Below are 26,984 nucleotides of genomic sequence, written 5' to 3'. Positions count from 1 at the left end.
TGGACCCGCTTTTCTTCAAACTCTTTCCAAAAATCAAAAATCAGATGAGAATGCATGTGTGGATGTATGCCTCCTGAACACAAAGCAATAAACTGGCTAGATCTGGTTCTTCAGGGGGTGTATAATCTCAGAGGGAGGAGCTACACTTTTAAGTGTAGTACTTTGTGTGTCCTCCGGAGGCAGAAGCTAAACACCCATGGTCTGGGTCTCCCATAGGAACGATAAAGAAACATAGTTTAATGATGCAACAGGTGACCATATGAGACCCAAGAATAGTCTGACACCTCCCTAGCCCTGCCCTTCCCAGCATAGCTAGAGAGGAGACCTGAGAATCACTTCTAGCAGGTCTGGGAAAATCCAACAGGGGGCACCAGACTACTCTACTCTCTTCCTATGGTCTCCGGCCGGATATTTCAAGTAGAATTTCTCTGAAATGTTTAGGCAGCATGAATCAGGTGAAAGGTAACTTTTTATTTCTGTAATATGAAAAGAAATTACAAAAACTAAAAACAAAAAACGCTGCACCAAGGTATGGCGTTATGATATTACCAAAAGGGTAATTAAAAGGGTACTCCATACAGGAAGGTAGTTACATTGACATCACTCATCTATATTAGCATTTTTAAATTACCACATTACAGAGCATGACCATTTACTGTGACCCCAATGCTGCTCCTGATTGACCCCCTCCCTTACACGTCACTACTCCTGATAAAGCCTTCTTCCTTCAAGCCACTGATCATGCGGTATGACTTGCTTCTTGCTCCATATGCAAGCCAGCCTCTAGTAAGCTTTCATCTTACATGCAAGGTTTTCTGTACTGTCTTGTTCTGCTCAGCCTTCCTTCTCTCAATGTGCTCCCGGCTTGTTTCTATCTGACATTTCTTAGCTTCCCTATACACCCCTTTACATGTCACATACAAACTGTGAAGGTGTAGCCAGGGACTGCAGAACAAGTCATGACAGTAAATGTTTTTCTCTGCCTGCACCGTCACAGCTTCTATGTGACCGGTCAAGGCTCTCTGCCCACTTCCCCAGTGCTGACTCCTTGACATATTCGATACAAGCTATGAAGCTGCAGGCAGGACAAGCAGAATGAGCCACGATAGCACATTGTGCTTCCTACCTGCATCTCCACAGTTAATACCTGATATGTCAAGGAGTGTAGAGTGAGTGCTGGGGAATGTTGCATACAAACTGTGAAGAAGCAGGCAGGAAAGAAAGCATTGGAAGAGCAGAACGAGCCAAGACAGTACAAAGAAACTGCCTTTTCTTTGGCGTGTGTCTAAGAGCCAGCGTTGACATGGAGCAAGCCATGCCACATGATCCATGACGTAGTGTCTTAGAGGAAAAAAAATGGGAAGCACTCAGGAGCAGCATCAGTGTCACAATGATTAATTTTATAAAACATATGAACCAGCAATTGAAAACAGTAATACAAAAATAAGTCTTCATAGTTTTTGATTTTAAATTGAGGTAACTACATTTTAATTACCCTGGAATACCCTTTTAGGCTTTACAGCAGTATATTACTAAACTGCCTACACATCAGTTTCAATCTGTACAGCAGATGTTCATTTTGGGATAATAACGTGTCCAAACTCACCTTGTATAATTCCCCCCAAATTCTCTTAGACTGCCCTTTTTTAAAGATTTCTTCCCGCGCCTCTTCTCTGAGTAGGAAACAAAAAGTACATGCATTATTATACAAAGTCACAGAGATTCACAAACTGAAATTAAAAGGTAAAAAAAAAAAAAAAAAAAACCTGAAATCTTGCTGTTTTCACACTGGTCACTAGATCTTCTGTAGAGATCACTTTAGCAATCATCTCATTATCATCACAGGCAGGATGACAATGAAATACCACATTTATATGTACCCAACACGGGATCTACTTCTGGAATTGGGCTCATTGAAACAAAAGAGAATCTGTAGGGATCAATGGCTATAGTGAAATGAGAGCTGCTGTCCAGCTCAAGCTGACCCCTAAAATAGCTTTCTAGAACAGTAAACACACGCCACAGGTAGCATTACTACATCTATGACTTCCCGCAGACTATACCTGACTCCAGTATCCTCTGTAACCAGATCCCGATCCTTGTCTTGGTCGTAGCTGTCTGCCAACGCCTCAGCGTTTTGAAGCAGCTCATGTACATCACCAGCGAGAAGATTCGGTCTTTTCCTCTGAGACTTTGGGCCAAAGGTGGTTTCAAATGTTTCTGTGTCCAGAATGTGCACTTTTGCATTCTGTAGAAATAGAATATATTCTTACTGTAGATACAGAAGAGATACATTTTGCCATTCAAGGTAACCCAGTGAAGTCTCCATACTACCTACGTGTGTCAGAGCCCTACTCCTGTATGCTAATAAAGTCCTTGATGTCCCAAAGCAATGTTTATGTGGGTGCCAAAAATCAATAATGTACCCTGCTTGACTAGACGGAACTAGTCCAATGGGCATTTGAGTTGCACTGTGTATTACTAGCAGCAGAAAGGGTTAAAAGGGAACCTGTTATGGTATACATTCAGTCTGATCTGTGGGCAGCAAGGTTTGTTAGAAAAGATTCAATATAAAGGGTTCTTTTCCACTTACGTACCACTTCCGATGTAAGATCATCAGAAATGATATACTAATTACCCTCTGCTGCGAGGGTCTTGCGATTGTATCAGAGCTGCAGAGAAGAAGGAGGAAGCACTTTCTCCCGATCTCCTCCACTGCCTGTCTCTGCGTACATCGCACTGCGCTCTGATTACATGTGAGTGTAGTGCGATGTTTCACACACTCCCATAGACTTGTATGGGTGTGCGTGAGAGGAGACTCGCTGCCAAACGTGGCATGCTAGTGTGACGCCCTGGCCAGCCAGATAGTCACAGATAGGGCCCTGCATTACACCTGTCCCTCATAGGTAACATACAGCCAAACACAAACCCTAGTCACCCCCCTCAGGGCTTGATGGACACACCAGGTTGCGGAACCAGGCGGTTGGAAGACGCCCAACCGAGGAGTTCAGATAGCCTGAGGCGGGAAAGTAAACAGTTCAAGTCTATAGTTCAAGTTGGAGAGGTATGTGGGCTGGAGTTGCATGCAGCTCCAGCGGAGGCGAGAAACGAATTTGAGCAGGTGCCAGGGTAGGAGCCCTGGTACCTCTGGCTAGGAGGCAGACGGAGGCCTCTGTCTGCAGGAGCCAGGAAGACGGCTCGGTGGAACGGAACAGGGTAGTGGCCCGCCGTTACCGACCGGGGGAACCGACTCGGAAACCGGAGCACAAAGTACTCAGACCCTGAAGCTAGGTCCAGAAGCTACTGGGGGTTAGCTAATTAACTGATTGCGGCCAGGACTAGAGGTCCTGTCCCACCCAAAGACCCGACTGAAGGCAACAGCCCAACGAGGGGGATAGAAAGCCACCACCACGGCACAGAGATACCACAGGCTAGCGTCTGCGGGCAAAGGGCTCCTCAGGCAACCACAAGCGGACACCTGAAGTTGCAAGCACAGGTAGTCCACCATCACAAAAAGGTGCGGGAGAAAGACAGAGATCACCAGCCGGGTAAGGGACCAGACTGCAGCCGGCTGCAGGCACCGACCTTCATCACCCTTTGTTTACCAGAGACTTGTGTGTTTACTAATAGTGAGTACATCAGTGCCCTCCGGCCGTCCATCTCCCTGCACCGCCCAGCACTCTCCCTACGGGTCCCGGGGCCACCATCCCTGCCCACGGAGGGGTTAACAACTTGCTGCCAAACATCTCCCCCGGGTGCCCCGTAATTGCAGCGGTGGTGTCCACCTTCACCACATCCCGTGTGTGGCGTCACGAACTTAACACGGCTCCGGCCGGAAACCTACATCCCCAAACCACAAACCCCCCTTTTGATGTGACCGCAGGACCCCCGGATCCGGAGAGGCACGACCCACCCACTGAAGGTCCGGATCCGAGCGGCTCGATGACCGAGCAATCTCAGTGTAACCGGGGAGTTACACTAAGATTGCACCGACAGCATGATTCGTGACGAGAAATAAAAGGCAAGAGGACACTGCCCCATAGTTTTGAACTGGTGCGAGTGCAATCCGATGTTATCGGATCGCACATAGAAATCGCAAGTGGAAAAGAGCCCTAACTTGCATTGTATTCATTGAAATCCCCAGTGTTTGTACATACAAGTCCAGTAGGTGGTCCTACGCAGTGATTGACAGCTCTCTCTGCACAGTCAGACAAGGAGGTCTGTCAAGTACTGAAAAGGATCGCCCACTGGTCTCCTATGCACACAAATATCAGGGGTTCGGATGAGTAAATGGCAAGGTTTACTGTTCTCCCATCAGCGCAAGCTCACTGATAGTTCCCAGTTAACTCATTCTGCATCCAGCAATAAACACTATTGAATATAAACAGTGGAAATATACAAAAACCTACAAAAAATGTAAAATAGGCTTTAAAAGGAGGATTTGTCAGACCCATTTGTCCACACTATGTATTTAGTAGTGATGAGTGAGCGTGCTCGCCACAGCTCATTACTCGATCAAGCCTCGGCGTTTAAAAATGCTCGAGTTTCCCATTGACTTCCATTATACTTGTTATTCGAGTAGCATCGGACCTCCCCGATACTCGATCCAATAGGCAGTGGTGAGTACGCTCACCCATCACTGGTGTTCAGTGATCATTTATAAAACTGTCACATGATCACAACCCCTTTGTACACAGGAGGCTAGTCCAGCTTGAAAAGCCCTTCATGATCACCCAATATTGGCAGGGGAAGCAGCTGAAAGCCATAGATTTGGGCACAGAAGGGGAGATGTAGCAATACGGCAAATGAGAGTAATACATGGAAGGGTAAGGCCTGCAATATAAAAAGCCTGCTTTCAGGAGGTCTCTGCTCTGGCTCACAGTCGGACATGGGGGTCCCAGAGGAAGGACCCCATGTATGACAATTTGAGCAGAAATTGTAATAAGACAATCCTTTCAATGGTAAAAGTGAAAAGGTTACACAAGCCTAGAAATAACACTGGGAGTAAATAATTGCACAGAGATATTAAAAAAAAAAATGGACTCTAGAGGCACTGTATCAAGTTTTCTTACGGTCGGTTTGCTGTGTATTTTGGAAGCAGCAGACATTTGTAATCCCCTGCCATAAGGCTTTGTCTTAATTTCTTTGAAGACATCTTCCAAGGAATATGATGAAACAAAGGCATATGCGCAGACCGAGTCTAATTTCACACATTTTCTGTGCCAGCATGGTAAAGCTCATGTGCCAGGCGTTTCCCATCAAAATAAATGTTCACTTCGCACAGAATAGATTAATAAGGGATATGGCCGATTATCCCTTTTTTCCATAGGGTTGTCGCTGCGCGGATTCACCAAGTGTGGCACCTGCCAGGCTTTCTGAGCACGCTCTCAAGGAGCCATTCTCTGCAGTGCTGTATTTCCCTTTTGTATTTAATAAAGCACACATGGAGGAGAAGAAAAAAAAAACATGTGCATGTAGGATGGGACTGAGTTCTGAACGGGAGTGACGAATGCTGGAAACATGATGATAGATCACAACTAGAAGCATGGCCGTGTCATTATTAGACAGTCCTATACTCCACTATGGCCTCAGAAATCAGGAGACAACATGTGTTGTGGGATTTCTGCAGACCCAACTAATAAAGCCTTTCAGAAGGCGCTCTTAGACGCGAAGGATTTCTGTTACTGAGAACTTCTAGTAGTATACAGCATCTGTCCCAAGGTCATGTATGTTGTGGTCACTTAGGGGGGGTTTACTGAGAAAGCTAAAAAAGGAAAGAAGGGAATTTTGTTTACTTACCGTAAATTCCTTTTCTTCTAGCTCTAATTGGGAGACCCAGACAATTGGGTGTATAGGCTATGCCTCCGGAGGCCGCACAAAGTATTACACTCAAAAGTGTTAAGCCCCTCCCCTTCTGCCTATACACCCCCCGTGCTCCCACGGGCTCCTCAGTTTTGGTGCAAAAGCAAGAAGGAGGAAAAAGAATTATAAACTGGTTTAAAGTAACTTCAATCCGAAGGAATATCGGAGAACTGAAACCATTCAACATGAACAACATGTGTACACAAAAAAACAGGGGCGGGTGCTGGGTCTCCCAATTAGAGCTAGAAGAAAAGGAATTTACGGTAAGTAAACAAAATTCCCTTCTTCTTTGTCGCTCTATTGGGAGACCCAGACAATTGGGACGTCCAAAAGCAGTCCCTGGGTGGGTAAAATAATACCTCGTAAGAGAGCCGTAAAACGGCCCTTTCCTACAGGTGGGCAACCGCCGCCTGAAGGACTCGTCTACCTAGGCTGGCATCCGCCGAAGCATAGGTATGAACCTGATAGTGTTTCGTGAAAGTGTGCAGGCTCGACCAGGTAGCCGCCTGACACACCTGCTGAGCCGCAGCCTGGTGCCTCAAAGCCCAGGACGCGCCCACGGCTCTGGTAGAATGGGCCCTCAGCCCTGATGGAACCGGAAGCCCAGCCGAACGGTAAGCTTCGATAATTGGCTCCTTGATCCACCGAGCCAGGGTTGATTTGGAAACCTGTGACCCTTTACGCTGGCCAGCGACAAGGACAAAGAGTGCAGCCGAGCGGCGCAAGGGCGCCGTACGAGAAATGTAGAGTCTGAGTGCTCTCACCAAATCTAACAAGTGCAAATCCTCTTCACATTGGTGAACTGGATGAGGATAAAAAGAAGGTAAGGAGATATCCTGATTGAGATGAAAGGAGGATACCACCCTAGGGAGAAAATCCGGAACCGGACGTAGAACCACCTTGTCCTGGTGAAACACCAGGAAAGGGGCTTTGCACGACAATGCCGCTAGCTCAGACACTCTCCGAAGAGAAGTGACTGCCACTAGAAAACACCACTTTCTGCGAACGTTGTGAGAGGGAAATATCTCTCATTGGCTCGAATGGTGGTTTCTGAAGAACCATCAGAACCCTGTTTAGATCCCAGGGTTCTAACAGCCTCTTGTAAGGTGGAACGATGTGACAAACCCCCTGCAGGAACGTGCGTACCTGTGGAAGCCTGGCTAGGCGCTTCTGGAAAAACACAGAGAGCGCTGAGACTTGTCCCTTAAGGGAGCCGAGCGACAAACCCTTTTCCAGTCCAGATTTAAAGAAGGACAGAAAAGTGGGCAAGGCAAAAGGCCAGAGAGAAAAAACCCTGAGCAGAGCACCATGACAGGAAAATTTTCCACGTCCTGTGGTAGATCTTGGCGGACGTTGGTTTCCTAGCCTGTCTCATAGTGGCAAAGACGTCTTGAGATAACCCTGAAGACGCTAGGGTCCAGGACTCAATGGCCACACAGTCAGGTTGAGGGCCGCAGAATTCAGATGGAAAAAACGGCCCTCGAGATAGCAAGGCTGTTTGGTCTGGTAGTGTCCACGGTCGGCCGACCGTGAGATGCCACAGATCCGGGTACCACGACCACCTTGGCCAGTCTGGAGCGACGAGGATGGCGCGGCGGCAGTCGGTCCTGATCTTGCGTAACACTCTGGGCAACAGTGCCAGCGGAGGAAACACATAAGGGAGCTGAAACTGCGACCAATCCTGAACTAAGGCGTCTGCCGCCAGAGCTCTGGGATCTTGAGACCGTGCCATGAACATTGGTACCTTGTTGTTGTGCCGGGACGCCATGAGGTCGACGTCCGGCACCCCCCAGCAGCAACAGATCTCCTGAAACACGTCCGGGTGAAGGGACCATTCCCCTGCGTCCATGCCCTGGCAACTGAAATAATCTGCTTCCCAGTTTTCCACGCCTGGGATGTGAACTGCGGATATGGTGGATGCCGTGGCTTCCACCCACATCAAAATCCGCCGGACTTCCTGGAAGGCTTGCCGGCTGCGTGTGTCGCCTTGGTGGTTGAAGTATGCCACCGCTGTGGAATTGTCCGACTGAATTCGGATCTGCTTGCCCTCCAGCCACTGCTGGAACGCTTTCTGGGCAAGATACACTGCCCGTATGTCCAGCACGTTGATCTGAAGCGAGGACTCTTGCTGGGTCCACGTACCCTGAGCCCTGTGGTGGAGAAAAACCGCTCCCCACCCTGACAGACTCGCGTCTGTCGTGACTACTTCCCAGGATGGGGGTAGGAAGGATATCCCCTTCGATAATGAAGTGGGAAGGAGCCACCACCGAAGGGAAGCTTTGGTCGCCTGAGAGAGGGAGACGGTCCTGTCGAGGGACGTCGGCTTCCTGTCCCATTTGCGTAGGATGTCCCATTGAAGGGGACGCAGGTGAAACTGCGCGAAAGGGACTGCCTCCATTGCTGCCACCATCTTCCCCAGGAAGTGCATGAGGCGCCTCAAGGAGTGTGACTGGCCTTGAAGGAGAGATTGTACCCCTTTCTGTAGTGACTACTGCTTGATCAGCGGAAGCTTCACTATCGCTGAGAGGGTATGAAACTCCAAGATATGTCAGCGATTGGGCCGGTGTCAGATTTGACTTTGTAAAATTGATGATCCACCCGACACCCTGGAGAGTCTCCAGGGAAGCGTCGAGGCTGTGTTGGCATGCCTCTTGAGAGGGTGCCTTGATCAGTATCCAAGTACGGGATCACCGAGTGACCCTGAGAGTGGAGGACCGCTACTACAGTAGCCATAACCTTGGTAAAAACCCGTGGGGCTGTTGCCAGGCCGAACGGCAGTGCCACGAACTGCAGGTGTTCATTTCCTATGGCGAAGCGCAAGAAGCGCTGGTGCTCTGGAGCAATCGGTACGTGGAGATAAGCATCTTTGATATCGATCGACGCAAGGAAATCTCCTTGGGACATTGAGGCGATGACGGAGCGGGGGGATTCCATCCTGAACCGTCTGGTTTTTACATGTTTGTTGAGCAGTTTCAGGTCCAGGACCGGGCGGAAAGACCCGTCCTCCTTTGGGACCACAAACAAGTTGGAGAAAAAACCGTGGCTCAGTTGCTGAAGAGGAACCGGGATCACCACTCCTTCTGCCTTCAGAGTGCGCAGCGCCTGCAGAAGAGCCTCGGCTCGCTAGTGAGGCGGGGATGACCTGAAGAATCGAGTCGGGGGACGAGAGGTGAACTCTATCTTGTAACCGTGAGACAGAATGTCTCTCACCCAGCGGTCTTTTATTTGTGGCAGCCAGGTGTCGCAAAAGCGGGAAAGCCTGCCACCGACCGCGGATGCTACTAGAGGAGGTCGAAAGTCATGAGGAAGCCGCTTTGTTAGCGGCGCCTCCGGTGGCCTTTTAAGGACGTGACATAGACCGCCATGCATCAGAGTTCCTTTGTACTTTCTGAGACCTTTTGGACGAGGAGAATTGGGACCTGCCCGCGCCCTGAAAGGACCGAAACCTCGACTGCCCTCTCCTCCGTTGGAGTATGTCCTGTTTGGACTGGGGTAAGGATGTATCCTTTCCCTTGGATTGTTTGATGATTTCATCCAGACGCTCGCCAAACAGCCTGTCGCCAGAAATTGGCAAACTGGTTAAGCGCTTTTTGGAAGCAGAATCTGCCTTCCATTCCCGTAGCCACAAGGCCCTGCGGAGTACCACCGAATTGGCGGCCGCGACCGCCGTACGGCTCGCAGAGTCCAGGACAGCAATAATAGCGTAAGACGCAATTGCCGAGGTCTGGGTGGTAATGGATGCCACTTGTGGCGCGGCCGTGCATGTGGCTGCTTCAATTTGTGCTTGACCTGCTGAGATAGCTTGTAGCGCCCATACAGCTGCGAATGCTGGGGCAAAAGAAGCTCCGATAGCTTCATAGATGGATTTCAACCAGAGCTCCATCTGCCTGTCAGTGGCATCCTTGAGCGAGGCCCCCTCGTCCACTGCAAGAATGGATCTATGGAGATTGGAGGATCCACTTTGGGACACTGAGTCCAACCTTTAACCACGTCAGGGGGAAAAGGATAACGTGTATCCTTAAGGCGCTTAGAAAAAACCGCTTATCTGGACAAGCATGACGATTCTGGACTGCCTCTCTGAAATCAGAGTGGTCTAGAAACATACTCGGTGTAAGAGAAGCTGACTCCTCCGCCGGAGGAGCTGAGGGAGAAATATCCAGCATTTGATCGATGGACGCAATAAGAACATTCAGTATGGCGTCCCCGTCTGGAGTATTAAGATTGAGAGCGCCCTCAGGATCAGAATCCTGATCAGCTGTCTCCGCATTATCACCAGAGATTCCCCCCGCTGAGACCCTGAACAATATGATGTCGAGGGAAATTCTAAGCGAGCCCGCTTAGTCGGTCTGGGGCTGGGGTTTAAGTCAGAACCCTCAGCCTGGGATGTATGAGATACCCCGGGAGGACATTGTTGGTCCAACTGAGGGGGGGCAGGGAACAATGATTCAACAGAGTCCCTTTGCTGAGATACCGGCCTGGACTGCAAGGCTTCTAGTATCTTAGCCATAGTCTCAGAGAGTTTTGCAAACTCCGTCCTCGTCACTAGGACAGTGTCAACAGGTGGCTCCCCCTGGGCCCCTCTTAGCAGAGGCCCTGGCTGAAGAAGTGTCACAGGGCCGAACATTGCACACAATGAGGGTTAATGGAACCTGCCGGCAGCTGGGTCGTACAAGCGCCGCAGGCAGCATAATAAGCCTGTGTTTTTGGCACCCCTGCCTTTTGTGGGCGCCATGCTATTGTTTTCCCTGAGTAACACACTTGGGTATATAGCCAGAATGAACTGTGCTCATACAGTGTAAAATATATACTATAAACAAATAATGTATCAATACACTACAGCACCATGAGGCTAGCACCACAGGTGCTGCTTACCATCCGCCTAAAGCGGTTATGAGGCCACCAGAGACCGTGTCTGGGTCTCTCAGGGTTTGTCCCTCTCTGCAGCGTCGTAGGAGCTGACAGGAAATGGCTGCGGCGTCCTGACGAGAGGAGGGAGCCGTGGGCGTAGCCGAGGTGCTCACACTGTGCACAGTGAGGGGGGTGGAGTATGGAAATCATATTCCAGCCCTCAGTGCTGCTCTTCCGTGCAGCGTCCCGCCCTTCCCCTGCCTGTCAGGGCTGAGGGCGGGAGAAAGGGAAACTAGGCCGCAAGCCAAGCCGGGGACTCGAGTATACGCGTGGCCGCCGTAAAAGCGCGGCCGACGCCGAAGTCCCCGGCGAACTACAAGTCCCAGCCGCGCCGCAGTTTCCCATGGCAGCGGCGGTTAGCGCGGTAGCCCCTACATATAAACACACTCAGCGACGCTGAGTGTGTAATGGCACAGTTTAACCCGGTCCCCCGGTGCACTAGCACACCCAGCAAAGCTGAGGTGTTGCCGTGCGCGGTCCCCACAGGGATACAGAGTACCTTCACGTAGCAGGGCCATGTCCCTGAACGGTACCCGGCTCCTATCCAGCAGTCTCCACAGGAGTTGTGGATGAAGCACGGTCTCAGTGCCTGGAGACCGATAGGATCCCACTTCACCCAGAGCCCTGAGGGGGATGGGGAAGGAAAGCAGCATGTGGGCTCCAGCCTCCGTACCCGCAATGGATACCTCAACCTTAACTACACCGCCGACAAGAGTGGGGTGAGAAGGGAGCATGCTGGGGGCCCTATATGGGCCCACTTTTCTTCCAACCGACATAGTCAGCAGCTGCTGCTGACTAATTTGTGGAGCTGTGCTGTGCGTGTCTGACCTCCTTCGCACAAAGCAAAAAACTGAGGAGCCCGTGGGAGCACGGGGGGGTGTATAGGCAGAAGGGGAGGGGCTTAACACTTTTGAGTGTAATACTTTGTGCGGCCTCCGGAGGCATAGCCTATACACCCAATTGTCTGGGTCTCCCAATAGAGCGACAAAGAAACATACACTGGCCAGCTCAGTACCCACAAAATACCATCTGAAGAAGTCTGCTATAAGCCAGATATGTCATAAAATAGCCACCTTACATGCTACCGTATATACAGATGGGCAGATGGAATAAAGAGGATATGAATTTGCCATCCTCTTCCAAGAAAAAGAAATACAGAAACAAATTAACATGATTTGATCATAAAGGAATTCAACAAAAATATTGTGGATTAAGAATTATTATGAGCAGAAATACTTCATTTATCATGATAAACTGAAGAAAACACACTATTATCATATTACCTATCCATAGTGATAAATGTCTGATCACTGGGACCCTACAATCCCGAGAACTGGGCAGTGGAATCCCTCGTGTAACTGGAGCATGCGTCACCACTGCTTCATACATTGTCTACAGGAATGATGCAGATTATCAAGTACCACTCAGCACCATAAACAATAAATGGAGTGATGATGCACCCGTTCGACCATTGCTCCATTTATATAGGTGTAGCACCCCACGAAGCAGGTGGTTAACCTACTAGTCGCTGGGCCGTTTCGGGTCGGGTCAGGCGAAGTCACGGGGTGGCCTTACCCGGTTCCGTTGCCCCGAGGTGTACAGTAAAAGGGAGGGGAAAGCAGGGTATTGGGGAGAGTTTGTCGTGACGCCACCTGTGGTATGCGACCAGTAGTAGCCGCTGCTGCAGAATTCCTCGCCGGGGCAGGTATTAAGGCAGCCGGGATTGTTTCGATCCCCACAGGCGGAGAGGACCCCGGGTGGATGAAGAGGGAAGGTGATGGCGGTTTACACCTAAGCGCTGGGTGGCGGCACCAGTAAGAACGAGCCAACACAGTCTCTGTGGGTTCAGGGTGTAGTTTACTCAACTACAGCTGCCAGTCCGGTCACGCTGGTCACTGCCGTGATGGGCTCAGGTCAATCCCAGATCCGGTAAGGGGTCACCACCGGTGTTTTTGAAAAGGAAGGAGAGAAAGTCCTATTTCTAGGGTGTCCCCCTCCACAGTTAGGTACCCTGGCTGAGCTCAGACTCCAAGCCCCAGACCCAGTAAAGTCCAAGTTTTCCAGAGATGTCTTGCCGGAACTATGGTCATGACGGATCTGCTCTCGATGTCAGTGTGTTATGCCTATTTCTACCCCAAGTGGAAACCACCCCCCAGGTGGCTGGCTTCAGTGACTGGAGAAGTCCCATGATCGTAATGGCCACCCCCCTGCCTACCCTGAGCCATCTCACCCAATGTGAAGGCTCCTAAGCTGTATGTAGTGTGTGATTAACACCCCCCCTTACGTAAGATGAATACCGCACCTTAATTGAGGTGCAGTATCCTGTGGCGACCAGAGCCTCAGGGGTGCCACATAGGGACCCCAGAACCCAGGTTTCTGGATGAGTGGGGGTTTCGGTGGTTAACCCCTTAAGCCCCCGGGCACTTTTCGTTTTTGTTTTTTGCTCCCCTTCTTCCGAGAGCCGTAACTTTTTTATTTTTCCATCAATCTTGCCATGTAAGGGCTTGTTTTTTGGGGGAAGAGTTGTACTTTTAAATGAAACCATAAGTTTTACCATATACTGTACTGGAAAACAGCAAAAAAAATTCCAAGTGCGGAAAAATTGCAAAACAAGTCTGATCGTACAATAGTTTTTGGGATATTTTATTCACAGTGTTCACTATATGGTAAAACTGATCTATCTATGTGATGGCTCAGGTCAGTTTGTAGACACCAAACATGTATAGGTTTACTTGTGTCTAAGGGGTTAAAAAAAATTCACAAGCTTGTCCAAAAAAAGTGGCGCACGTTTTGCGCCATTTTCCAAAACCCATAGCGTTCTCATTTTTTGGGATCTGAGGCTCAGTGACGGCTTATTTTTTTGCGTCTCGACCTGACGTTTTTAACGGTGCCATTTTTGCGCAAATGCTACGTTTTGATCGCCTATTGCATTTTGCGCAAAATTTGCGGCGACCAAAAAACGTAATTTTGGCGTTTGGAATTTTTTTGCCGCTACGCCATTTACTGATCAGATTAATTGATTTTATATTTTGATAGATCGGGCATTTCTGATCGAGACGATACCAAATGTGTATATTTTTTTAACCCTTCAATTTTCAATGGAGGGAAAGGGGGGTGATTTGAACTTTTAGGTTTTTTATTTTTTTTTAATTTTTTAAAACTTTTTTTTTATTTTACTAGTCCCCCTAGGGGGCTATAGCTAGGGAGCAATCCGATCGCTCTGCCCTATCTGCTGATCACAGCTACAGAGCTGAGAACTGCAGATTTGGTGCTTTACTTTCAATGCCGGCTGTATTCCGTCATTGAGAAGAAGTGAGTCATGTTAGCTACAGGCGTCATTACATGACCTTGTGCTACCATGGCAACCACCGAAAGTCACGTGATCATGTCACGTGACTTACGGTGGGGGCGGGGTATGTGACTGTCATGGCGGCGCACATATACATATCGCTGCCAGATTTTGGCAGCGAGATGTAAGGGGTTAATGGCCGCGGGTGGAAGCGATTCCACCCGCGAGAAGAAGGCACATATGTCAGCTGTTGAAAACAGCTGATATGTGCGCGGATCGCCGCCGCCTGCTGCGACAGGGGGCGGGGCTTAACGGTACACGATCCATGACGTACCCAGTAAGTCATGGTTCGTTAAGGGGTTAAACCTACAGTGATTAAAGGGGTGGTCCGAAGCCACAGTAATTTTCATTCTAAATCACTATTTAGTACTTTCATTACAAAAAAAGAAGGGAATTTTGTTACTTACCGTAAATTCCTTTTCTTCTAGCTCTTATTGGGAGACCCAGACGATTGGGGTATAGCTACTGCCCTCCGGAGGCCACACAAAGCACTACACTAAAAAGTGCAAGGCCCCTCCCCCTCTGGCTATACCCCCCCGTGGTATCACGGGTTCTCCAGTTTTAGTGCCAAAGCAAGAAGGAGGAAGCCAATAACTGGTTTAAACAAATTAACTCCGAATAACGTCGGAGAACTGAAAAACCGTTCAACATGAACAACATGTGTACCCGCAAACAACCAAGAAATCCCGAAGGACAACAGGGCGGGTGCTGGGTCTCCCAATAAGAGCTAGAAGAAAAGGAATTTACGGTAAGTAACAAAATTCCCTTCTTCTTCAGCGCTCTATTGGGAGACCCAGACGATTGGGACGTCCAAAAGCTGTCCCTGGGTGGGTAAAGAGATACCTCATGTTAGAGCTGCAAAACAGCCCTCCCCTACGGGGATGTCACTGCCGCCTGCAGGACTCTTCTACCTAAGCTGGCATCCGCCGAAGCATAGGTATGCACCTGATAATGTTTGGTGAAAGTGTGCAGACTCGACCAGGTAGCTGCCTGGCACACCTGTTGAGCCGAAGCCTGGTGTCGTAGCGCCCAGGACGCACTCACGGCTCTGGTTGAATGGGCTTTCAGCCCTGAAAGAACCGGAAGCCCTGCAAAACGGTAGGCTTCCAGAATTGGTTCTTTGATCCATCGAGCCAGGATGGCTTTAGAAGCCTGCAACCTCTTGCGCGTACCAGCGACAAGAGCATCGGAACGGCGTACGGGCGCCGTGCGTGAAATGTAGATTCTGAGTGCTCTCACCAGATCTAGCAAACGTAAATCATTCTCATACCGGTGAACCGGATGAGTGCAAAAGGACGGTAAGGAGATATCCTGATTAAGATGAAACGAGGATACTACCTTAGGGAGAAACTCCGGAATGATGCGCAGCACTACCTTGTCCTGGTGAAACACCAGGAAGGGAGCCTTGGATGACAGAGCTGCCAGCTCAGACACTCGCCGAAGCGATGTGATCGCAACGAGAAACGCCACCTTCTGTGACAGGCGAGAAAAGGAAACTTCCTTCAGAGGCTCGAAAGGCGGCTTCTGGAGAGCAACTAGAACCCTGTTCAGATCCCATGGATCCAACGGCCGCTTGTACGGGGGTACGATATGACAAACCCCCTACGGGAACGTGCGCACCTTAGAAAGACGTGCTAGACGCTTCTGAAAAAACACGGATAGTGCTGAGACTTGCCCTTTGAGGGAGTCTAGCGACAAGCCCTTTTCTAACTCCTATTGTAGGAAGGAAAGAAAGATAGGCAATGCAAATGGCCAGGGAGACACTCCCTGAGTAGAGCACCAGATTAAGAAAAACTTTCCACGTTCTGTGGTAGATCTTAGCAGACGTGGGCTTCCTAGCCTGTCTCATGGTGGCAACGACCCCTTGGGATAATCCTGAAGACGCTAGGATCCAGGACACACAAGCCACACAGTCAGGTTCAGGGCCGCAGAATTCCGATGGAGAAAACGGCCCTTGAGACAGTAAGTCTGGTCGGTCTGGTAGTGACCCCGGTCGGCCGACCGTGAGATGCCACAGATCCGGGTACCACGATCTCCTCGGCCAGTCTGGTGCGACGAGTATGACGCGGCTGCAATCGGATCTGATTTTTGCGCAGTACTCTGGGCAAGAGTGCCAGAGGTGGAAACACATATGTGAGCCGGAACTGCGACCAATCTTGCACTAAAGCGTCTGCCGCCAGAGCTCTGTGATCGCGCGATCGTGCCATAAATGCCGGGACCTTGTTGGTGTGCCGAGACGCCATTAGGTCGACGTCCGGCCCCCCCCCCCAGCGGCAACAGATTTCCTGAAACACGTCCGGGTGAAGGGACCATTCCCCCGCGTCCATGCCCTGGCGACTGAGGAAGCCTGCTTCCCAGTTTTCTACGCCCGGGATGTGAACTGCGGATATGGTGGATGCTGTGTCCTCCACCCACATGAGGATTCGCCGGACTTCCTGGAAGGCTGCTGACTGCGTGTCCCTCCTTGGTGGTTGATGTATGCCACCGCTGTGGAGATGTCCGACTGGATTCGGATCTGCTCCCTTCTAGCCACTTTTGGAAAGCTAATAGGGTAAGATACCCTGCCCCGATTTCCAGCACATCGAACTGAAGGGTGGACTCCTGCTGAGTCCACGTCCCCTGAGCCATGTGGCGGAGACAAACTGCTCCCCACCCTGACAGACTCGTATCTGTCGTGACCACTGCCCAGGATGGGGGCTATGGCAATGAGGTGGGAATAAGCCACTATTGCAGAGAGTCCTCGGCCGTCAGGGAAAGGGAGACTTCCCGTCCAGGGAGGTTGACTGCCCATCCCATTGGCGGAGAATGTCCGATTGCCGTTGGCGCAGATGGAACTGCGCAAAGAGAACTGCCTCGATGGCTGCCACCATCTTCCTTAGGAAGTGCATGAGGCGCCTTAAGGGGTGCGACTGGCCTTGAAGGAGAGACTGCACCTCTGTCCGCAGTGAACGCTGCTGGTTCAGCGGAAGCTTCACTATGGCTGATGGAGTATGAAACTCCATGCCGAGATACGTTAGTGATTGAGTCGGAGACAGATTTGACCTTGCCAAATTGATGATCCACCCGAAAGTCTGGAGAGTCTCCAGCGTAACATTCAGGCTGCGTTGGCATGCCTCGAGGGAGGTTGCTTTGACGAGTAGATCGTCCAAGTACGGAATCACCGGGTGTCCGTGAGAGTGCAAGACTGCTACCACTGCTGCCATGACCTTGGTGCCCACCCGTGGGGCTGTCGCCAGACTGAATGGCAGAGCTACGAACAGAAGATGTTCGTCTCCTATCACAAAACGTAGAAAACGTTGGTGCTCCGTAGCAATTGGCACGTGGAGATAGGCATCTTTGATGTCTGTTGAGGCAAGGAAGTCTCCTCGAGACATTGAGGCAATGACGGATCGGAGGGATCCCATCCGGAACCGCCTGGCGTTCGCATGCTCGTTGAGCAGTTTCAGAACCAGAACAGGACGGAAGGAACCGTCCATTTTTGGAGCCACAAGGAGATTGGAGTACAAACCCTCGCCCTCGTTCCTGAGGGGGGACAGGGATCACCACTCCTTCTGCTCTTAGAGCGTCCACCGCCTGCAGCAGGGCATCTGCTCGGTGGAGAGGTGGGGCCGTTCTGAAGAATGGAGTCGGAGGACGAGAACAGAACACTGTCCTGTGCACGTGAGCACAATGTCCGTCACCCACCGGTCTGTGACCTGTGGCAGCTAAATGTCGCCAAAGGCGGGGGAGTCTGCCATCAACCGCGGATGCGGAGAGAGAGAGAGAGCTGAGAGTCATGAGGAGACCGCCTTGGTAGCGGTTCCTCCGGCTGCCTTCCTTGGGCGTGATTGAGCCCGGCCGGAATCTGAGCCCGTCTGAGGTTTTGTAGCCCTTTTGCACGAGGACAATTGGGACCTGCCCGAGTTTGGGAAGGACCGAAACCTCGACTGTACTTTTAGGACAGCATTAATAGGGTAAGTCGCAGTGCAGACATTGCGGAGTTACGGACGCCTCTGCGGTACAGATGTACATGTGCTCAAGGCCAGCTGCGCAAGAACAGCTGAAAAGGTTAGGTTGCCTATACGGCTGTGAATGCCGGAGCAACCGACACGCCGATAGCCTCCTAGACAGATTTCAACCAGAGTCCATCTGTCTGTGAATGGCATCTTTAAGTGAAGCCCCATCTCCAGTGCAACTATGGCTCTATATGCAAGCCTGGAGATTGGAGAATCCACCTTTGGACCCTGGGTCCAGCGCTGACCACGTCAGGGGAAAAAAGGGATAACGTGTATCCTAAAAACGTTTGGAGAAGACGCTTATCTGGTAAGCGTGGTGTTCCTGGACTGCTTCTCTGAAGTCAGCGTGGCCAGAAAAATACTCAATATCTGCGTGAGACACTGAAAAGGAACTTCTCCTGTTCGTCTCCTATCTCCACTGGGGGAGCTGAGGGAGAAAGATCCAACCTTCCATTGGTGGACGGTATAGGATCATTCCGTATGGCGTTACCACCCGGTGTATCCGGATTGAGAGCGATGTCAGTATCAAAGCCCTGAAGAGCTGCCTTTTGTTCAAGTAGATTGCCCATGGGTGCAAGTCTCTATATTATGACTACTCCGTCCCTGTCCATGGACAGGGTTGACAGGAGGTTTCTTTGGCCACAACTAGTAGAGCCCCGGCAGACGAAGTGCTAGAGACCCCGGCAGACGACGTGCTACAGGGGAGCATGCACACAATGGGACGGTGTCATGAACAGCATCCCATGTAGTAAAAACAGCACTGAAAACTGTGTTGCTTTTTTGCCGCTGCCGACTAGCTATCTAGAAGTATATAGCCAAGATTGGTGACCGTACATTGCAATGTATAGCATACAGGCATAAAGTACAAATGACCACTGCAGCACAAGCAATACAAGCAGCATAGAAGCCTGTGCCCTGGCACCCCTGCTCTTCTGCTGCTGTATACTAGTCATCTAGGGGAATATAGCCCAGAAGAGTGACCCTACAGTGCAATGTATAGCATACAAGCACAAGTACAAATGAACACTGCAGCACATGCAATCCAAGCAGCATAGAAGCCTGTGCCCTGGCACCTCTGCTCTTCTGCTGCTGTATACTAGTCATCTAGGGGAATATAGCCCAGAAGAGTGACCATACAGTGCAATGTATAGCATACAAGCACAAGTACAAATGCACACTGCAGCCCATGCAATACAAGCAGCATAGAAAAAAACCTGTGCCCCAGCACCCTTGGTTTTCTGCTGCTGTAGTCTAGCCATTCCAGAAGAATATAGCTAAGACTAGCGACTGTACAGTGCAATGTATAGCATATCAGCATAAACACAAATGAACACCTCAGTCGTGCAAAACAAGCAGCCTAGAAAGCCTGTGCTCTAGCACACCTGCTTTCCTGCTGCTGATGTGTCGCTCCCCAAGCGGGCATATAGCGACCTATGTAGTTAAAAACAACACATGTATACACTGCAGTTATATCGTGGTCAGCACTATGTGTGCCTCTTACCGCCCGCCTATAAGCGGGTGTATGATCGCCACTGTCCTGCCTTGGTGCCCCGAGCTCTGCAGAAATGGCTGCCGGCTTCTTCCCCAGCTCGTGTGAGTAGGGGCGGGCCGTGGGCGTGCCCCCAAGGCAGAGCGGGAATCCGGCGTCCGACAGAGTGCAGTGAGAGGGCTGGAGCATGTAAAAAGGCTCCAGCCCTCGGCGCTGCTGATTGCTCAGCGCCTGTCCCCTTCCCTGAGTGACAGGGAGGGGGCGGGAACGAAGCGGCACTAGGCCGCAGAAGCCGGGGACTGGAGTTATAAGCGCCGCCGCCGTAAAAGCGCGGTCGGCGCCCAGTCCCCGGCGAACTACAAGTCCCAGCCGCGCCGCCGCTCCCGGAGCGTCCGGCGCGGTAGTTCCCAAAACACAAAGTCACTCAGCAAGGCTGCAGTGACTGTAACCCTTTACTGTCCCCGGCGCACTAGCACACCCAGCAAGTCTGGAGTGTGCTGTGCCTGTGTGTACGGGGACACAGAGTACCTGTAATGGTGCAGGGCCATGTCCCTGAACGGTACTCCAGCTCCGTATCCAGCAGGTTCAAATGGGTCTGTGGATGGAGCCCGGCGTCAGAGCTTTGAGGCCGGCAGGATCCCACTTCCACAGAGCCCCTCAGGGGGATGTGGAAGGAAAGCAGCATGTGGGCTCCAGCCTCCGTACCAGCAATAGGTACCTCAACCTTACAACACCATCCAGGGGTGAGAAGGGAGCATGCTGGGGACACTATATGTGTCCTCTTTTCTTCCATCCGAAATAGTCAGCAGCTACTGCTGACTAAAATCTGTGGAGCTATGCGTGGATGTCTGACCTCCTTCGCACACAAAGCTAAAACTGGAGAACCCGTGATACCACGGGGGGGTATAGCCAGAGGGGGAGGGGCCTTGCACTTTTTAGTGTAGTGCTTTGTGTGGCCTCCGGAGGGCAGTAGCTATACCCCAATCGTCTGGGTCTCCCAATAGAGCGCTGAAGAAAAATCCATAGCCTTCCCTAACTACTATTCTATTTTTTTTCCCCATTTCCTTTTTAATAATGCCTTGTTTGAGAATCCCAGTGCATGCTGGGATACTCAAATGAACCGTCATAAGGGGGTAGTAGAGGCTGCGGTCACTGACAGACTGACCCCTCCCTGAAATGAGTCGGTCACTGGCAGATTCAGACCACTCAGCTGGGTAAAAGCGCCACACATGGGGAAAAAAAAAACAAAAAAAAAAAAAAAACTTTGGGGGTGGGGTTTGTGGGGGGCATTTTTTCCAGGACAAAGTGACATTTTTATTGGTACCATCTTTTTTTCTATGCACCTTTGGATTAATGTTTTTGAACATTTTTCGTTTATTATAAGATATGTGTGTTTTTGGTTTATATATATAGTGATGCCTCTGTTTTCGTTGATAATCCGTCTGCATACAATCAATAAAAACTGAAACCGACTAAAACTGAAGCAATTATTTCCATAGAAATCAATGTAAACCCAATTAATTTGTTTTACACATTCTAAAATACACAAAGACACATTTTATAGGGAATAAAGATCGTGATTAATACTAAAAAAAATTTAAGAAATGAATATAAAAGGAATATTAAATGAATATAAAATAAAATGTATTTATTCTTTACATTAGTATCTAACATTTCTTAAATATATTTTTAAATTGACAAGCGGCGTGACACTCACATAATGCCACAGAGCAGGAAAATATGTGGATCACCCTTTGTTATTTGCAAAAATAGCAGCGTAGTCACGTGGGCATGCAGACAAAAACAGACGAAAACCGAGGCAAATATTTAGTGGAAAAAAAATCAACAGAAACCAATGTCAACAAAAACAGGGGTAGCACTGTACTGTATGTAATATTTTTGCTGGTAAAGAAGGGAATTTTGTTACTTACCGTAAATTCCTTTTCTTCTAGCTCTTATTGGGAGACCCAGACGATTGGGTGTATAGCACTGCCTCCGGAGGCCACACAAAGCAATTACACTAAAAAGTGTAAGGCCCCTCCCCTTCTGGCTATACACCCCCAGTGGGATCACTGGCTCACCAGTTTTAGTGCAAAAGCAAGAAGGAGGAAAGCCAATAACTGGTTTAAACAAATTCACTCCGAGTAACATCGGAGAACTGAAAACCGTTCAACATGAACAACATGTGTACCCGCAAACAAACCAAAAATCCCGAAGGACAACAGGGCGGGTGCTGGGTCTCCCAATAAGAGCTAGAAGAAAAGGAATTTACGGTAAGTAACAAAATTCCCTTCTTCTTCGGCGCTCTATTGGGAGACCCAGACGATTGGGACGTCCAAAAGCTGTCCCTGGGTGGGTAAAGAAATACCTCATGTTAGAGCTGCAAGACAGCCCTCCCCTACGGGGAGGCAACTGCCGCCTGCAGGACTCTTCTACCTAGGCTGGCGTCCGCCGAAGCATAGGTATGCACCTGATAATGTTTGGTGAAAGTGTGCAGACTCGACCAGGTGGCTGCCTGGCACACCTGTTGAGCCGTAGCCTGGTGTCGTAATGCCCAGGATGCACCCACGGCTCTGGTAGAATGGGCCTTCAGCCCTGATGGAACCGGAAGCCCAGCAGAACGGTAGGCTTCAAGAATTGGTTCTTTGATCCATCGAGCCAGGGTGGCCTTAGAAGCCTGCGACCCTTTGCGCTTACCAGCGACAAGGACAAAGAGTGCATCCGAACGGCGCAAGGGCGCCGTGCGGGAAATGTAGATTCTGATTGCTCTCACCAGATCTAACAAATGTAAATCCTTCTCATACCGATGAACTGCATGAGGACAAAACGAAGGCAAAGAGATATCCTGATTAAGATGAAAAGAGGATACCACCTTCGGGAGAAACTCCTGAATAGGGCGCAGCACAACCTTGTCCTGGTGGAAGACCAGGAAGGGAGCCTTGGATGATAGTGCTGCCAGCTCAGACACTCTCCGAAGAGATGTGATCGCTACCAGAAAAGCCACTTTCTGTGATAGTCTAGAAAGTGAAACCTCCTTCAGAGGCTCGAAGGGCGGCTTCTGGAGGGCAACTAGTACCCTGTTCAGATCCCATGGATCTAACGGCCGCTTGTACGGGGGTACGATATGGCAAACCCCCTGTAGGAACGTGCGCACCTTAGGAAGGCGTGCCAAACGCCTCTGAAAAAAGACGGATAGCGCCGAGACCTGACCTTTAAGGGAGCCGAGCGACAAACCATTTTCTAACCCAGATTGCAGGAAAGAAAGAAAGGTAGGCAATGCAAATGGCCAGGGAGACACTCCCTGAGCAGAGCACCAGGATAAAAATATCCTCCACGTTCTGTGGTAGATCTTAGCGGACGTGGGCTTCCTAGCCTGTCTCATGGTGGCAACGACCCCTTGGGACAATCCTGAAGAAGTTAGGATCCAGGACTCAATGGCCACACAGTCAGGTTCAGGGCCGCAGAATTCCGATGGAAAAACGGCCCTTGGGACAGTAAGTCTGGTCGGTCTGGGAGTGCCCACGGTTGGCCGACCGTGAGCTGCCACAGATCCGGATACCACGCCCTCCTCGGCCAGTCTGGGGCGACAAGTATGACGCGGCTGCAATCGGATCTGATCTTGCGTAGCACTCTGGGCAAGAGTGCCAGAGGTGGAAACACATAAGGGAGCCGGAACTGCGACCAATCTTGCACTAGGGCGTCTGCCGCCAGCGCTCTTTGATCGCGAGACCGTGCCATGAAGGTTGGGACCTTGTTGTTGTGCCGTGACGCCATTAGGTCGACGTCCGGCACCCCCCAGCGGCGACAGATTTCCTGAAACACGTCTGGGTGAAGGGACCATTCCCCTGCGTCCATGCCCTGGCGACTGAGGAAGTCTGCTTCCCAGTTTTCTACGCCGGGGATGTGAACCGCGGATATGGTGGAGGCTGTGGCTTCCACCCACATCAGAATCCGCCGGACTTCCTGGAAGGCTTGCCGACTGCGTGTCCCCCCTTGGTGGTTGATGTATGCCACCGCTGTGGAGTTGTCCGACTGAATTCGGATCTGCCTTCCTTCCAGCCACTGCTGGAAGGCTAGTAGGGCAAGATACACTGCTCTGATTTCCAGAACATTGATCTGAAGGGTGGACTCCTGCTGAGACCACGTACCCTGAGCCCTGTGGTGGAGAAAGACTGCTCCCCACCCTGACAGACTCGCGTCTGTCGTGACCACCGCCCAAGACGGTGGCAGGAAGGATCTTCCCTGTGATAATGAGGTGGGAAGAAGCCACCACTGCAGAGAGTCTTTGGCCGTCTGGGAAAGGGAGACTTTCCTGTCCAGGGATGTTGACTTCCCGTCCCATTGGCGGAGAATGTCCCATTGAAGTGGACGCAGATGAAACTGCGCAAACGGAACCGCCTCTATTGCCGCCACCATCTTCCCGAGGAAGTGCATGAGGCGTCTTAAGGAGTGCGGCTGACTTTGAAGGAGAGCCTGCACCCCAGTCTGTAGAGACCGCTGCTTGTCCAGCGGAAGCTTCACTATCGCTGAGAGAGTATGAAACTCCATGCCAAGATACGTTAGTGATTGGGTCGGTGACAGATTTGACTTTGGGAAGTTGATGATCCACCCGAACGCCTGGAGAGTCTCCAGTGCAACATTCAGGCTGAGTTGGCATGCCTCTTGAGAGGGTGCCTTGACCAGTAGATCGTCCAAGTAAGGGATCACAGAGTGTCCGTGAGAGTGCAAGACTGCTACCACTGCCGCCATGATCTTGGTGAACACCCGAGGGGCTGTCGCCAGACCAAATGGCAGAGCTACGAACTGAAGATGGTCGTCTCCTATCACGAAGCGTAGAAAGCATTGGTGCTCTGTAGCAATCGGCACGTGGAGATAAGCATCTTTGATGTCTATTGATGCTAGGAAATCTCCTTGAGACATTGAGGCAATGACTGAGCGGAGGGATTCCATCCGGAACCGCCTGGCGTTCACATGCTTGTTGAGCAGTTTTAGGTCCAGAACAGGACGGAAGGAGCCGTCCTTTTTTGGAACCACAAAGAGATTGGAGTAAAATCCTCGCCCCCGTTCCTGAGGGGGGACAGGGATCACGACTCCTTCTGCTCTTAGAGAGTCCACCGCCTGCAGCAGGGCATCTGCTCGGTTGGGGTGTGGGGAGGTTCTGAAGAACCGAAGTGGAGGCCGAGAATTGAACTCGATTCTGTACCCGCGAGACAGAATGTCTGTTACCCACCGGTCTTTGACCTGTGACAGCCAAATGTCGCAAAAGCGGGAGAGCCTGCCACCGACCGAGGATGCGGAGGGAGGAGGCCGAAAGTCATGAGGTAGCCGCTTTGGAAGCGGTTCCTCCATTTGCTTTCCTGGGGCGTGAGTGAGCCCGCCAGGAATCTGAGCTCCCTTGTTCTTTCTGAGTCCTTTTGGACGAGGAGAATTGGGCCTTGCCCGAGCCTCGAAAGGACCGAAACCTCGACTGCCACTTTTTCTGTTGAGGTTTACTTGCTCTGGGCTGTGGTAAGGAAGAGTCCTTACCCTTGGACTGTTTTATGATTTCAGCCAATGGCTCACCAAACAGTCTGTCTCTAGATAATGGCAAGTTGGTTAAGCATTTTTTGGAACCAGCATCTGCTTTCCAGTCCTTTAACCACAAGGCTCTGCGCAAAACCACAGAATTGGCGGACGCCATAGCGGTACGGCTCGTAGATTCTAGGACAGCATTGATAGCATAGGTCGCAAACGCAGACATTTGCGAAGTTAGGGACGCCACTTGCGGCACTGCTGGATGTATGAAAGCATCCACCTGTGCTAAACCAGCTGAAATAGCTTGGAGTGCCCACACGGCCGCGAATGCTGGAGCAAACGACGCGCCGATAGATTCATAGACAGATTTCAACCAAAGGTCCATCTGTCTGTCGTTGGCATCTTTAAGTGAAGCGCCATCCTCTACTGCGACTATGGATCTAGCCGCAAGCTTGGAAATTGGGGGATCCACCTTTGGACACTGGGTCCAGCGTTTGGCCACCTCAGAGGGAAAAGGATAACGGGTATCCTTAGAACGTTTAGAGAAACGCTTGTCTGGATGAGCGTCGTGTTTCTGGATCGATTCTCTGAAGTCAGAGTGGTCCAAAAAAGCACTTAATTTACGCTTGGGATATAGGAAATGGAACTTCTCCTGCTGTGCAGCTGCCTCCTCTGCAGAAGGGGCTGGGGGAGAAATATCCAACAGCCTATTAATTGCCGATATAAGGTCATTAACCATGGCGTCACCATCAGGGGCATCCAGATTGAGAGGGGCCTCAGGATTAGAATCCTGATCACCGTCCTCAGTCTCATCACAGAGAGACTCTTGTCGCTGAGACCCTGAGCAGTGTGAAGACGTGGAGGGTCTTTCCCAGCGAGCTCGCTTAGGCTGCCTGGGACTGTCATCTGAGTCAGAGACTTCAGCCTGTGATGCTTGAGACCCCCCTGAAGTACGGATTAGTTCCAACTGAGGGGGACCGGAGAGCATAGACACAGCAGTGTCCATGGTCTGAGCAACTGGCCTGGACTGCAAGGTCTCCAGGATTTTTGCCATAGTCACAGACATTTTATCAGCAAAAACTGCAAAGTCTGTCCCCGTCACCGGGGCAGGGTTCACAGGCGTCTCTGCCTGGGCTACCACCACAATAGGCTCTGGCTGACGAAGTGCCACTGGGACTGAACATTGCACACAATGAGAGTCGTTGGAGCCTGCTGGTAGATTAGCCCCACATGCAGTACAAACAGTGTACACAGCCTGTGCCTTGGCACCCTTGCGTTTTGCGGATGACATGTTGCTGCCTCCTCAGAGCAGTACAGGGTGTCCAGCCAAGAAGCGACCTTACAGTGCAAATATATATATATATGGTACCAAGAAAAAAGTACACTAATATAACACTGAGGCACTAGTGGGGCCAGCACTAAAGTGCTGCTTACCGCCCGCTTAGGAGCGGGTGTGTGGTCGCCGAAATCCCTTTAGTCTGGGTCTCCCAGAGCCTGCTGCCTTTCCCCAGCCAGACCGCATGTGTAATGGCTGCCGGCGTCCTTGAGGAGAGGGGGGGCGGGCCCTGGGCGCAGGGCTGTGGAGTCGGAGTCGGAGTCGTGGAGTCGGAGTCGGAGTCGGAGCTCATTTTGGTGGAGTCGGAGTCGGAGTCGGAGTCGGTATAAAATGCACCGACTCCGACTCCTAAAATATATAATAAATTGGGGACAGGAGTGCAATGCAGAATGTGCTGAATATTTTACTAAATAACAACATTTAGTATAATGCTTATATTTAAGTGAAAAATTTATTGTAGTACAATGTGAACATCAGACATTTAATTGTTTTTATGATACAATAATCAAGATATTTGGATAGAACATAAAA

The 26,984-nt window shown here is 50.6% G+C and overlaps 1 protein-coding gene across 1 annotated transcript in view; it reads right to left on the bottom strand.

The window, feature by feature from the left end:
• GNL2 (G protein nucleolar 2) overlaps positions 1-26,984 on the bottom strand; it is a 153,660-nt gene that overhangs the window by 93,673 nt on the left and 33,003 nt on the right. The window contains exons 5-6 of the mRNA XM_075336053.1: positions 2,064-2,248; positions 1,607-1,673 (exon numbers count right to left, since the gene is read on the bottom strand). Coding sequence (XP_075192168.1) covers positions 1,607-1,673; positions 2,064-2,248 — 252 coding nt within the window. The remainder of the gene's footprint in view (positions 1-1,606; positions 1,674-2,063; positions 2,249-26,984) is intronic.

The sequence above is a fragment of the Anomaloglossus baeobatrachus genome, chromosome 2 (assembly GCF_048569485.1).
Source record: "Anomaloglossus baeobatrachus isolate aAnoBae1 chromosome 2, aAnoBae1.hap1, whole genome shotgun sequence".
Lineage (NCBI taxonomy): Eukaryota > Metazoa > Chordata > Amphibia > Anura > Aromobatidae > Anomaloglossus > Anomaloglossus baeobatrachus.
The sequence above is the reverse complement of the archived record's forward strand: the minus strand, read 5'-3'. Positions and strand labels throughout refer to the sequence as shown.